Here is a 14,895-nt window from a genome sequence, read left to right as displayed (position 1 = left end):
ACTTACTTCACTGGCATCAGTCAGACATGTGTTTTATTATCATGTAGTAATAAACTAACGAATTAAACTTATCTATTGTTTTAATTTTAGCAAATAATTCAGTGCAAACGCCTGTGACCGATGTAAGCTGACGGCCATTACTGCAAGCATGTGATTATAGGTGTGTACGATAACATGAATAGTGATGTAGGGATGATAATATCCATTATACATTACACTTTTACTGCACAGAATATTCACCACGCATCGGCTATTGTGACGTCACCCGCCCCGCCGCCATTGTCTCCTTACGCCCCGCCCACCTCCGGCTCTGCCTTATGAACCGCCAGAAGAAGACGACGACGCCATTTTGTGAGGTGGTTGGCAGAGGATAGAGCGCGACAGACGAAGAGAGCTCGTGAGGTGAGCGTGGACGTCGTGACCGCCAGAGGAGCAACAGTCGTCAACTGTTTACCCACCCGGTGTCCAAGCGGGTCGTTCGTGATTGTAGAGTAGCCGCCATGAGTGACGTGGAAGGAAATAACTTCGAGGGCAGAGTAAGTATTTGGGTTTCACCGCTATGAAATGTAGTGTTATATTTTTTGTTTATTTTGGCCCCAAGCTGACACCCGTGAGGGTTACTGGAGTAGTGCTTGGGTCCGGTTTGTGTAAGTAACCGGCATGATGGCGGTTCCCTGGAGAGGATGTGGCGGCATTGTCTGTCTGGAAGAAGATGGCTCCTGCTAGGCGCTCCCTAGGTATGTATAGGGCAGGTCTGAGTGTGAGTGCACACTTACCACGAAGTTACGTGCACTTCAGATCTTTGGTATTACCTACAAAACTTACAAGTGGTGACTGGCGTTTTGCAGGAATTTAAATGACTCTTTAAACGCAACTTTTTACATAGAGAGCTGATTGTGTCATGCTCTACACCGAGGGTCACAGAAGCCCTGTAGGATAAGGCTGGGTTCATATCTGTATAGCACTGTGATCAATGTACAGTGGTGCTGCTTGTTCCCTGGATAGGGCAGCGCTGGCCTTTGTACCATGAATGTTGATGCAGACATGCTGGACTTGGTTTCAATGCCCTTAAAGTCAGTAAACATCTACACCTGTAATTGGTTATAATGTATATTGTTGCAGTATAGTATTTTTGTGATGAACCTCTAGACCCAGTAAAATAGTAGTCTCCAACTTTTACTGCCTTTCACATGTCCTGACAAACATCTTTGTTTAGTTATCTTGTCATTTTGCCCATGTTTTATGTCCATCACATGACCTGGAGTTTGCCCAGGTCACAGGTACCAGTCTGTGTCCTTATAGGTCAAAGAAAGGAGAACACTGTTCTATGGTCTAATTCCCACTTGTCCTGTTGTTTTTAAATCCCCAGTTTAAAATATGGGGAAAATAACTTCAGATAGTTATGGGGTGGGGCACACAATGAATATCTTGGGAAGAGCAATGCTCATGGAGGCTCTATATGTTAATGCACTATAAAACATCCATTTTTATATTTCAGTATTCTTTGATACTGTACAGCATTTGTCTGATCTTGCTCCTCCTAACCTTAATGGACAGTGTTTGTTCTACAACATACTTGTTTAGGTTTAACGTGCTCTCTTCTGTGCTGTCTTTAGGTGGTCATACACAGGCTAAGAACTCCATGTTTAAGTTATATAGAACTGTGAACTGTTAATTGTTTTGGGTTTTGAAACACAGATGTGCTTAATAAAAATGCTCTGTTGCATATTGAGCATACCTTGTCACATGGAGCATGCTAAGCACACATAAGCTGTGCTAAAAGTGCTGTGTGTTTTCAGCTGTGATGCAATGCTTATACAAATTTGTAGATGAGGGCACTTTTAAAGCTGGAATAGTAACCTTGACACCATCGTTTATCATAGTAAAATTAAATAAATCACATTGCATTGTTATGCTGTGATTTGACACAATTGTTCTGGGTTCCTACTTAATGAGTGGCTATTGTTTTGTGGGTTTATCTTTAATTGTTCTCCAGAATTTTGTCTTTTATATCTTAGCTTGAAATATTCCTCATAATGCACCTGTTCCGTAATTAAAACTGATACTAGAAGTGTAATGGTTTTACAGATCATGAGATTAATCATATTTTTGACAACTTACAGTGGATATTTGAATTGTTTATCATTGGTACCCTATCCAAGTAAAAAAATAATCCTTCCATGCTTAACCCTTTACAGTATGAACAGAATAGAATTCCGGACAAGAAACAATGAAAGTGCTTATATACTAGTATAATTTGGAGTTGATGTTGGAAGTGTAGTACACTAGTCTAATGTTCCAATCATGCTGAAATTATACAAATTTGTTATTTAATTAACACCCGTGATATAGACTGTTACAAAGTTTCCTAAATGGAATAAAAGTTGAATGTTTATGTAAAAAGCAAAAAAGTATTCAGCAACACATTTCCATATTTTCAAAGTGCTCTTTCCATATTCAATCTATAGACTTGTGACTATAGTTTTTATATATTATATTTTTATATATCCATATTATTTATGACAAAAGCATGACCAGGCTCAATATTTTGAGTAGTGGCTATTTAAATCCTTAAAGCTGTCTAAATATAATCTTGTTAGCGTTTATTTGTAGGATACCACAAAGTTCTGCAGTGTCGTACTTGGTGGTAATACAAACAAGGTAGACATAGGTCACAGTAGTACTGAGAAGTGTGGGTAACAAATAGAAGTAATACAAGAAGTGTAACCTTTATTAAGTCCTATTACAGGAATGGCAATGATACCGAAGATGACAAACAAAGCGATTGGGGAAGTGATGTACAGACAAAACAAGAGGGTGGATGGTCCTGCTGTTGAGTGCAAACAATCAAAGGGTGGAGGGGTTTCAGTGGAAGAGCAAGGGGGGGTTACTCAGAGTAGGGTGGGTTAGGCAGGTGAGTCTTTAGAGATCTATCTACATATGGAGCAATCTGGTGAATTAGTATGCCACTTTGTGCATGACCGTTACAATAGACTTTTATGTTTTTTGGTTCATGCCCAGAATACACTTATGTTGCCTAGAATATATGATATTTAAACTATGTAAATGTTACACATTGTGAAGCTTTATTTTCCCTCTAATTTTTGAATGTTTGTCAGGCTTCGCTACACTTGTAAAACATGACCAATGAATCAGTTAAGATGTCAATCCTATGCAAAGTTTTGGGTAGGGTGGGTGGTTATAGCACATTTTAGGATGTGGCTTTCTGGAGAGAAAACTACAGCACTCATGTTTATTGCTTGGAAATGGGTTGAAGTGTGTGAAAATTAAAACATTCTCTAGAAGTGTGGTGTGTGTGTTTTTTTTGTTTTTAATTTATTTTTTTTAAACTAGCTATTTTGCTCTTCTAGTACACTGCACATTTACAAATAAAATCTATTCTAGCAAAATCTCAGTTAATGCGTAAGAAATAGGATGTTCTATGTTCTAAAACTTGAAATGGGCCGTTTTTACAATGTAGTAATGGAAATGAGGTTTTTGCTGCTGAAAAGCATAGCAGATAGGTGTGAACAAGCCCTGGGGGTATGCAAGACTTTAGTGTTGATAACTGGTATTCAATGAAAAACACTGTTGAGGGGGTATTCAATTGTTAGCGTTAACGGGAAAAAACGAGCGCTCAAAAAATATTACCGTTTATACGGTAATATTGCGCTCGAAAAGCGTTAATACGGTAGTTTACTCGCGGAATTTCAGCTCACCGCTCAAGGGGCTGCGAGCTGAAATTTCGCGAGTAATTACCGTTATAACGCTAAGATTTTTTGAGCGCTCGTTTTTCCTGTTAATGCTAACAATTGAATACCCCCTGGTGTCTTCCAGTAGGGTTCAAAATGTGAAAGTGCTGCATGCACACATTTTAAAGCTGAAATATGTAGTCATCGCTACTGTGCTGTCTGGAGATGGCACAGTGCGAATGTTTATTGTAAGCTGAATTAAGACTGATTTAATATATTGCATAAAGAAAATGGTTTACTGGGAGTTGTCCTGTTAACTGCAATAGTTCATGTTGGGTCATAGCTGAATATTGCAATCTGTAATGGCCTGTGTAAAGCTGAGCCATTGAGTTCTAGGAATTGTTTTCTTCTAAAACGACTATGATAAAAACTTTTAGAAACATTCCCTGTTTTTGCTACAAAGCAGTCTTTGTGGGGCTAACTTTAAAACTACTTTGGCATACAATGACCTTGGAATGGACCTCTGATTTGTGGGTTTGTTATGTGAACCAGTCTGGCAAAATATTGAAGTCTGCATCTAGGTGGCCCAAAGAATTTGATAGAAAATATTTGTGGTCAGATGTTTGTTCACTTAGGTGTAAAGATTTTCAGTAGCTGTATATACTGGTGTTTTGCAACATATTTTTGGTACATTTGTCCAGTTTTGCTGGCAACTAACTTTAGAGCTATTTCCTCTGCAACTTTAATTTCAAATCTGGTAGCCAGATAAAAGGATTGTGGATGAACCATTGCATTTCCCCCAGATTTGATTTGTGATATACTGTGCATGTACTCAAGTGTTTTAAAAGTCTTTATAGTTCATTTGACCAGCAGACATGATCTATTTGTCATGTTAGTCTGTGTTCACCTAGTTATCATGCGTTCTGTTGATGATCCAAAGTGTTCGCAAAGGAAATCCCAGGTCAAAATCTAAGTGTGAAGTTTGACATTAAAAAAAATAGTTTTTCTAATGGGCTTTTGAGCAGCTCTGAAGAGATGATTAAATCAAAACTGATAATTGTAGTGATGTTGAAGGCAAGGCAGTCTAGATAATAGGCTTTTTTTGTATTGAGTGAGTTGCGTTATGGCAGATGTCCTGAAGAGAGGTGATCAGGTGATTTCAGCAGGGAGACCGTGGCAAATTCTGTTTATACTCAATCTGCTGGCTTTTCATAATTTCATTGCCGCAGAAGAGTATCTAGTCCAGTGATGGCTAAGCTGTGACACTCCAGGTGTTTGTGAAACTACAAGCCCCAGCATGCTTTGCCATTTAGCTAGTTATCTACTGGCAAAGCATGCTGGGGCTTGTAGTTTCACAAACACCTGGAGTGTCACAGGTTAGCCATCACTGATCTAGTCCCTACATGCTTAAATATACTAAATGTTCTTTTTCCATTAAGGTTAATGTTCGTGAAGAAATTGAAGAGTTTATTCCAAGAATGTTGAAGAGAAAGCAAGATAAAAGAAGGCTAATGAAAAGTTGTAAAGATCAGAAAATATCAATTGAATGGGGGAAAAATTGAACAGAAGATTGTTCAGATAGAAGCTCTTGAATATGTTTAAGGCTTTAATGAATTGGTTGAATTGGGGAAGAATACACCAAGTTGAAAAATGAAAAAAATGAAGAATGAAGAAAAGTTTAAAGCAAGAGTGACGTAGAATTAAAAGAATCTGGAAGAATGAATGGGTCCTAGGTTAAGTAAATGTATGGTTTATGTTCCCAGTGTCTGTATGATCAAATTAATGACGTTGCATGATTTTAGTTAACAGAAAATTTGGTCATCTGGTTCAAATAGGGTTCCACTAGAGAAAATTATATCATTAAGGGTTAAACATGGACAGTTAGAGGGTAAAAAAAGGTAACCTAACCCCTTGTTTTCCAGGTTTATGTAATTTGTGTTGTATACAGATAGGAATTTCTTAGATATGTTCTATTTTTAATTTACTTTATTCTGTTAGGCATCACGCTCCCATACCAAGTCGCCTGCTGAAAGTGCTGCCCGTGCAAAATCTGAGAGTCGATCTCGCTCCCGAAGTGGGTCAAGGGCTTCCAAGAGATCTGAATCTCGTTCCCGATCCAGGTCAAAATCTCGGTAAGTAAAATCTGGCAATATTTTTAGTGTTGATAAATATTTTGCTTTTTGGTTTGCATTTAGAATGAAGATAATTTACAACTTAACTTTCTATTCAATCCATTGTTACTTTCATACAGTACATTAGAGATCCCAAATGTACTCTTGATGCTTGGCCTAATTATTGAGATACCAATCATATAGTTACGTATGACAAGAAATTGTCCTGTACTATTGCAGCTATAATGCTGAAGCCTTTGCTCTGAAATGTGGCCAGGAGCTTCAGCAAGCTATACCTGGACCCATCCCTAGAATCTAATCACATTTTCAGAGCTATCTTGTGCAAATAAGTTAGGATATCTTGTGACTGTCTCCTAACTCTGTACCATTGGAAAGAAAGGGGATGAGTTATGTTGATTGGCTGATCGAAGTCATTCATAGAAACTGTTTAAATTTCCTGGCTGTCTTTTAAAAAATATAACAAAAAGTGTAAAAATACCATAGCGTGGAAAAGGATTTTACATTTTTTCGATTAGGTCAAGATCTAGAAGGCGCTCCCACAAGAGATATTCCCGCTCCAGGTCCCGATCCCATTCACACAGAAGACGATCAAAGAGCAAATCATACACACCAGAATATAGGCGCCGGAGGAGTCGCAGTCACTCTCCAATGTCTAACAGGAGGAGGCACAATGGCAGCAGGGTATGTGTGATGTATACCAATTTGTTTTCCAGTCTGTATATATTCCCATCTTTAACCACTTGCCACCTTTGATCAGTGTTGCGGTAGCTTTTCATTTCTGCACCATTGTTTTAAAATTGAGGCAAAAATGGTCATGGTGCAGACTTTAACCCCTGCTTTCAACCGGGGGACCAATGGGAGGGTGCATGAGCAGTTTATACAACTCCTGTTTGGAGTACATAGCGCTCATTGAGCTTCCATGTATGAAATCCTGTCCTAAGAATCCCACGCTGATGGCAGTGCAGGAGAGAAGAATCTGTATCTGGTCTCCTGTATGCTAGTACAGTGATCTAACTATTCTTAAATACAATTTACACATTAGTTCTGGCAAAAGGGAACAGCTATCAATCCAGGGTCTCCTCCAGTTAAAGATCATAAATAAAAAAAACCAGTGGGAATGGATGGAATACACGGCTATTTCCAAAGCTATGCTTTCAAAGTTAAACGCTTTATACGCTAAATAACTGGTAACAATTTTAGGTTTGTTAACACTGCAATTCCTTCTAAAAGACGTATGCTTCTGTAAAATCAATATTACTAGAAAAATATTGCCCCCTTTCCTTGTTTCTCTAACACCTGACCACCAAGCAGCTCTGTGACTGACTGACTCTCACTCAGATCAGGTTACAATCTCTTGTGTTGAAGCCGAAATCAATGCTTCAGTTTGTGACAGACTTTTTGCAGTGACGGCCATAGCAGCCATATTAAAATCTCCCCTACAGATCGATTTTGCAAAGGAAACACTGAGTAATAGGAGGACCTCCAAGAAAAATGACCATCAGCATCATGTTAAAGAGGTACAAAACTTGCTGTTTAAAAAAAAGTCTATGTGGGATTCCTGCTGTATTGGGCGTGCACTAATTATGTAAACTACCGAAAACAAAATCTTGAAAGTGTTCCCTAATTTTGCCAACTTTTCTATATAATAGACAAAAGGTATGCCAATTTACTGTCAAAAGAAAGATCTATCACAAAAATCAAGATTACATTTTACTTTAGTAAACTAACATTTTTGTCTGAAAAGGCACTTCAAAATTGAATAAACTGGCTAGGCCATGAAGAGGTTACAAACCAATGTAAACTTGTTTTGCATTTTGTTTTTCTTAGGCAAACCCAGATCCAAACACGTGTGTTGGAGTCTTTGGCTTGAGCTTGTACACAACAGAGCGAGATCTAAGAGAAGTGTTCTCACGCTATGGCCCCCTTGGTGGTGTCAATGTAGTTTATGATCAACGGACTGGGCGGTCAAGGGGATTTGCTTTTGTCTATTTTGAACGCATTGAGGATTCCAGAGAGGTAACTTGATAAATGCAAATATTTGTTAACATGTATGGCTGCGAGCCACTTTACATCCTAAATGCTGTAACTTGGTTATTGGTGTGACATGGATAATGGACTTTTGTCTTATTGATCAGCTGTGTAAAAAATGCATTGATGTCTGACTTCACATGGATAAATTATTTTTAAATATTCAAGGCCTTGACCTTAGACTCATGTCAGTGCTGGTATTGAACCCTAACTGGTGCATTATACTTTCAAGAGTTGGTATAGTAAACTTATTCTGCTATCAAACATAATGAAGCCTAAACTTATGTTTGAAAGTGAAATTTTTTTATGTTTATTTTTGCTGTACCAGCTACTATGCAGTTATCAGTCTTTTTTTTTTTTTTTCAGCCAAAATGTATGTTTGGTTTCATGGTGTATGGTGAATTATCCTTTTACAGTTGTGTATCTGGTTCTGATAAGCTCTTCAAACATAGATTATATATAGCTCTTATAACACTGCCAAATATGTACACGTAAACATGTATATAGTCTACTGAACCTTTTTAAGGTAGTGTCAAGTTTATGAAGTACAAATCTTTAAATGTATGCCCCACAAATTTGGCAAATCCTGTCTTCACTGAACAGACTCTTTAATCCTATAGTGCAAATGTCATTTAAGTGTGCATAGTACACTAATACTGCCGAAAGGTTTGGGAACATGCGCTATTAAAACAATGACAAAATGCTTGTCTATGCCTCTAACTGGTTTCTCAACTATAGTTAGTGTATACATTCCTGTCCCAATATTAGTGGAGTGTCTTACTTTAAAATTGCAACAGACTGGCGCAACTCTGGTTTTATGCAAGTGACATTTTTTTATGTCTCTACATATTTGTTTCTTATGAATGTCTGTCTTATGGGTGCTTAGGAAACCCTGACATATCCTAACTGACGTTTTAAGGATCATTCAAATAAGTGGTTTGTCGGAATTTGCTCACTGCATTCTGGATTTAAAACATGAACAAACTACTGATTTTGCAGATATTGGGTCATAGATGCAAGTGCCTTCATGACTCTGCTGTACGAACTATTGTAAATTGCAGGTCCGAGTAAAACTCAGGCAATGCATGTACGTAAAGTGTTTAAAATGACTTCACCTTTTAATTGAGATTCTGATTTAAAGTTCAGATTTAAGATTGCCCTGTCTGTGTATGTCCTCACTGTGCTTGTAAATAGTTCTCATCACAAAGGTTATGAAGCGGCCACTTCATGCAAATGTTAATCATGGGTAAATTGCTTTTGCTGTTACCTTCCCTTGTAATGGGGCTTTTCCTCTAAAACAAAACTGCCCACACTGTTGTGCACATGTTGGCAGTGTAAGCCTATCACATCCCACCTGGCTACAAAGCTTTTAGTAGTACAGTAGTTTAACTTGATTTTCTAAGATGGTGAGTGGCATGTGATGACTAATGATTATTATACGCACTAAAATTTATATACTATAAGTTGACTACAGTTCCTTCTTGAAGCACTCCTACCACAACCCCCTCCTTTTGTATTTGTGTAGGGCATGTAATTTTATGCAATGCTGTATTTCTGGCAGAGTATGGGGCCTGTTAATGAACGGAGCAAAACCCTGCTAATCATTGCAATGAATTTATTAAAAACGCTGTCTCAGTGATGGCTTTACTTGCCTTTCAAATCTAGTTACTATCGCCAAGTGACTTTGTGCATGCGCAACCTAAGGTCCCGCATGTGCATAGCTGCAGCAGGTAAGCTGCAGTGAGGGATCTGAAGATCCCTCTCCCAGTGTTCTCTATATGTTTAAATGGCTATTGGGGACAAATTCCAAGAACCTAAATTGTCCAGACCGCAGTTCCCATTTACTATTATGAGGACTGTGGTTAATGCAGTAATTTGCCTAATGCAAGCGATATCTCCTGTTGGGCTTTTCTTAAATTAATATTTTACTTAAAAATGCCTGAACCTTGAGGGGGAAAAAAGCAGTTGCTACATGTTAGGGTTTTATAAATAGGGCTCTAGCTGCCCACTGGAACAGCTGGACAGTAACTGACTGGTGGCCACAAATAAACTGGGATTTCAAGTCTCATGGTTTATATGCTCAGCTCACTTAGCTTGCTGACAGATTCATCATCATTATTTATATAGCGCCACTAATTCCGCAGCGCTGTACAGAGAACTTACTCACATCAGTCCCTGCCCCATTGGAGCTTAGTCTAAATTTCCCAATATAGACACACACTCACACAGACAGAGAGGGAGAGACTAGGGTCAATTTTAGATAGCAGCCAATTAACCTACCAGTATGTTTTTGGAGTGTGGGAGGAAACCGGAGCACCCGGAGGAAACCCACGCAAACAAAGGGACAACATACAAACTCCACACAGATAAGGCCATGGTCGGGAATCAAACTCATGACCCCAGTGCTGTGAGGCAGAAGTGCTAACCACTAGGCCACTGTGCTGCCCACACAGATTTTATTTATTCCTTTTGCATTGCTTTATTACAGTTTCCTGTAAACTACTATTTAGCATACAAAGTTACTTTGCAACCCCTTCTCCCAAGAGATCATTTTATGTACCTTGCTCTTCTGGACCAATTTCCTGCACACCTCGAGATCTAGGCAGCCAGTTTAGGAACATGACTGGCAGGTCAGCGCAAAAGTACAAGACGCCACCATGCTGTTCACCTTGTCTGTTTATGCATGCAGCGTCTTCAGAGCCATACCTTTTTAAAAAGGCCCTGTGTTTGGGTCAATATGTTGCTGTACTGTGGAGATAAACTTGAAGACAGTATATGAAACTTTAGTTAATTTCCATCAAAATCCATATTTAACTTGATAGAAAAGAGCTGCTGTATATCCAAAAATGTGTACAAGTGTGAAACACCTTTTCTGGGTTCAGTGGAACTGAAAGACCAGATTTGGGATCTCCATTCCACTTGCATTTAATGTTAACATAAGTAACTAGCATCCAGTACTAGACTTTAGATGAGATCCTTTAAGACTTGCATTGGCATTTGAAATGTTTTATGTTTAGCCGATAGATGAACCACCTCGGTTTGTTACTGTTGAGTACACAATATTTTGCAATGAAAACTTAGGACGTAATCTCTTATGGCTGGAAAGAGCTGCTTTGCAGAACTTGATTTCTTGGCTGCTAGTGCGCCTGGCGGCCACCAGGTGGCAGACAGCGGACGTGTTATCACGGCACATTACTGCGCGCTCGGTGCAGCGTGGTTATCTGCTTCCTGTCACACTCGTGTGGGGTTAGCAGCTCCACTGGGACACTACCTCCTGCGTGTGCGGCCATCAGTGCTGCGGACAGGCCGGAAGCTTTTGACCCTGGCCTCATGTTATGATTGTGAGATACGTATAGTGTGACCTCCGATCTTGGTACATTGGGGTGTGAGACACTTGACTTTGCCAAGCTCCTCATAGTCGGAGTTTTGACATGTAATGTGAGATCTTGGTGTACACGAGCAGAGCTAGTAAGCAATCTCCCACATGTCTCGCTGCTCACACTCCGAACATGGCGGATACCGTGCTGTATTACGTAACATACATATGGAGACACCTTTGGCGTACTCTGGGTGTCACATGAAGACTGATCAGTTCCCGCACAGGACGGCTGACATGGGACGTTACAACATGGTGGAGCTCCGGGCATGCCGCCATTTTAGCGCAGCAGGAAGAGGAGTGGGGGCGGGGAGCGAGCTGTGAGATGGCAGCCGCGAGGCGGGGAGAAGCGCCAAATGGCAGCCCGACCACGTGCACAGCTTAACCCCTCCAGTACCGGCGCGGATATTGTGCACCGCCAGAGGCAGTGTGTTGTGCGGCTGTCACCCGCGGCGGGGCCCGTACGGGGCCGTCTAGATGCGGAGGTAGTTAGTTTATAACAGGTCGTAAAGCGTGGTAGATGTGGTTTAAAAACGTCTCCACAGGTACTGCTTGCTTAAGTATGATTTGTCCTATTTTTAGCAAGTAATACCCTAATGTGCTTGTTTATGGTCTTGAGCTAGTTTTTAAGTCCTATCTATAGTAATGTTTCTGTTTGTTTTCAGGCCATGGAACATGCTAATGGAATGGAATTGGACGGCAGAAGGATCCGTGTTGACTATTCAATCACAAAACGAGCACACACTCCCACTCCAGGCATCTACATGGGGAGACCCACACAGTGAGTAGCTTTTACTGTCCATCTTCATTTTATATAAATGCTCAGGTCAGTGACTCCCAGAATTTGTATAGTTTACAATACATATGTAAATGAATTCCTGCCTGAGTGTTACACTATTCCAATCTTTAAACTCCTATTTCCATTTGCATCCATTTAGCCACTGTCTTAAAATTGACAATTTTAAAAGGTGCTTTGTCTCGATGGATACTACTATTTTTTGAGGCACTATCTTGCCCATAGTAATGAATATGGTACAGACTTTGGAGTAGGTCTTCTTAAAATTGTTGCAGAGACCCATATTAATGTTTATGGTTGAATTGCATCACACTTGGAATGGGTTTTGACATGCTTCTAACTGTAGGGTTATAAATTATTTCTGCAGTGGTGGAAGTAGCAGCGGCAGTAGTAGTGGAAGGCGTCGAGATTACTATGACAGAGGATATGACCGTGGTGGGTATGACCGATACGAGGAATGTGATTACAGATACAACAAGTAAGTTCTATGATCTCCTTCAATACTATGTATATTGTAGACTCTTCATTGTACAAACATGAGTGTTCTCCCCAGAAAATTCTGCCAGCCGGGTGGCATTGAGAAGCTGGCAGGTAGAATAATTTGCAATAATGAAAAATGTTGGCGGTTTTTGCCCAGACCTGTGTTCTAACACACACTGCTGGGCTGCAGTGCTCACATATAGTGCCTGTTACAGTAGGAGAAACAGGACTCTGTTGGGCTCTAAGAGCTGGGTGACAAGTAAAAACAGCTGGGTGGAGCACACAGAAAATTGGTGCTGGGGAGAATACTGATGAACACTAATCAAATTATTCATTGATATGCCCTGTCCTAGCTCCGTTTCTCAGGGTTGGTGGGGAGATATAGATATAGATATTTATTATAAATATTTATTTATTTATTTTTTGCAAGTTTTTCCTATAGCAACCAATCAGATTCTTGTATATTTAGAACATGCTAGGATCTGATTGGTCGATATAGGCAACATATCCACTTATTAAAACCTGCAGTTTAGCAAATATATCCTGAAGTGTTTGATAATTTGCGATGCAAAAGCTATGCAAGTTAGGTCATACAGGATCAAGCTCAATGGAGGGGGTTCTCTTAATGCATGCTTTAGTGCTTGAGGGGGGAAAACTAGTACAGTGCTTCCAAATAGGAACTTATTCTTGCAGCTTTGAGGTATGTGGGGGCCAGGTGTAGCCCAGCCAGTACTTCTATGTCCTTGGATTGGACAGTGTAGAGCAAAGAGCTACTTCCACTACTCCATTCAAACCCAGTGTTTTGTTTTGACGGCCTGTAATGCATATACATGGCCTCTTCCATATCAAAATGATGGAGGAAAGATATGTTTGTTATTTTTAGAGCATATTTGGCCCATAGATACAGATTAATGGTGTGGGGTTTTTCTTTTGTTTTTTGTTTTTTTTCTTTATACGGGGCTTAAGTCTGTTTACACTGGAGTATATTTGTTGGGTTTATGTAACTTTTCATTCTCAACTCCTAGCAGGAGACGATCCCCTTCACCATATTACAGCCGCTACAGATCCAGGTCGAGGTCCCGTTCATACAGTCCAAGTGAGTAGTTTATTTATTTTTGCAAGTACTATTATGGTTACTCGGAAGTACCATTTGAACATGTGTAAAGCTTCCATCACACAGTGGGAAAATAATCAGCCATATTTAAGAGAATAATCCCACAACTTCACCATTGCTTTAAGGAGGGCAGAACATGGAGCATCCTAATGTCTAGTGAAACCACAACCTAAAGATGCTTAATTGCATCCAGTCAACCTCATGTATATGCCAAGACATCAGCGTGGGTGAACAGGGTGGTATTTGGGAGGTGATGGACTTGACATGGTAACCCCTGCATTGTATGTACTTGGTGGTTTCAGGTGCACCTTTGGTGCACAGCCCTGTGCACATTCACAAGATGAATGCAGTTTGAAGGCTAGTAAGAATATTTGGTCACTCATTGTGTGACATGACATATTGTAGACCATTTATAATGGTAGACAGACCAAAATGTTGAATGTAGGGCAATGTGCCTTGAGCAGACAACCACTGGTGGGTGCAGTATGCTCACAGAATGTAGGTAAATTCCTCCATTGCAAATAAACCACTTTAGAATGTGACTTGCAATATTTTCTTTTCAGAATGCATGCAGTCTGTGTTCTGTTAATAGTAAATGTTATTAAGGCTCTTGCAGGTGGCAGTGTTGTGAAAAGCAGAACAGTTATGGGAAATACTCCTAACTGCATGCTGCTTAAAAAAAAATATTTTTGTAATCTAGCTTTCACGCAAGCCATGCTTTAACATACATGTAAATGGCATTTCTTTAAACAGTTTAACAAAAACAGTTTGTGCTTTGGCTTTATTTAGATTAAATGGGTGAATTTGTTTTGCTGTCATACTAAATTTTTTTTATCTCCTCCACCCCATTTATAGGACGCTATTGAAACTTACGAGATGCAGACTTTTTAATATCAACGTTTCCAATTGACAACCATTTTTAAGGATTTATTACACATTTTGAAATCTGTCGTTTTCTGTTGTTCTGTGAACCTGAAATTGATAGCAGCATTGCTTTAGTTTGGTGTAGTATCCAACATCCAGACAGATGCAAGTAAAATAACCTTTCAGAGATGTATCTAGTTGCTTTTCGTTTGTTTTTTTTCTGATTTTTGTTTTTTCTTCTCGGGAGACTTTAAAATCCAAGCAAAGAGAAATCTATTTTTTTTTTTTTTATCCCCAGTGCTTCTGTTAAGTTCCCATTTATTTTGTGAACAAACTATTTAAAGAGCATTCTAATTGCAAGGGAACTTTTGTTTTTGTGATGGTTACTGTGTATAGTAAAAAATGTAAAACCA

General features: G+C 39.4%; 1 protein-coding gene across 4 annotated transcripts; it reads left to right on the top strand.

Moving 5' to 3' along the window:
• The first annotated feature begins 319 nt into the window (after positions 1-319).
• TRA2A (transformer 2 alpha homolog) lies at positions 320-14,895 on the top strand. Of its 4 annotated transcripts, none has more exons than XM_075212231.1 (9): positions 321-536; positions 5,691-5,824; positions 6,340-6,505; positions 7,267-7,341; positions 7,652-7,840; positions 11,894-12,009; positions 12,392-12,502; positions 13,533-13,600; positions 14,474-14,895. In XM_075212231.1, the coding sequence occupies exons 1-9, from the start codon at positions 501-503 to the stop codon at positions 14,482-14,484; spliced, it is 906 nt and encodes a 301-aa protein (XP_075068332.1). In that variant the 5' UTR covers positions 321-500; the 3' UTR covers positions 14,485-14,895. The 4 variants fall into 4 exon arrangements, with proteins under 4 accessions (XP_075068334.1, XP_075068332.1, XP_075068333.1 ...); XM_075212230.1 differs by having other exon boundaries at positions 323-536; positions 13,530-13,600; XM_075212233.1 differs by lacking the exon at positions 7,267-7,341 and having other exon boundaries at positions 320-536.

This window comes from Mixophyes fleayi, chromosome 5 (genome assembly GCF_038048845.1).
Source record: "Mixophyes fleayi isolate aMixFle1 chromosome 5, aMixFle1.hap1, whole genome shotgun sequence".
NCBI lineage: Eukaryota > Metazoa > Chordata > Amphibia > Anura > Limnodynastidae > Mixophyes > Mixophyes fleayi.
The sequence above is the reverse complement of the archived record's forward strand: the minus strand, read 5'-3'. Positions and strand labels throughout refer to the sequence as shown.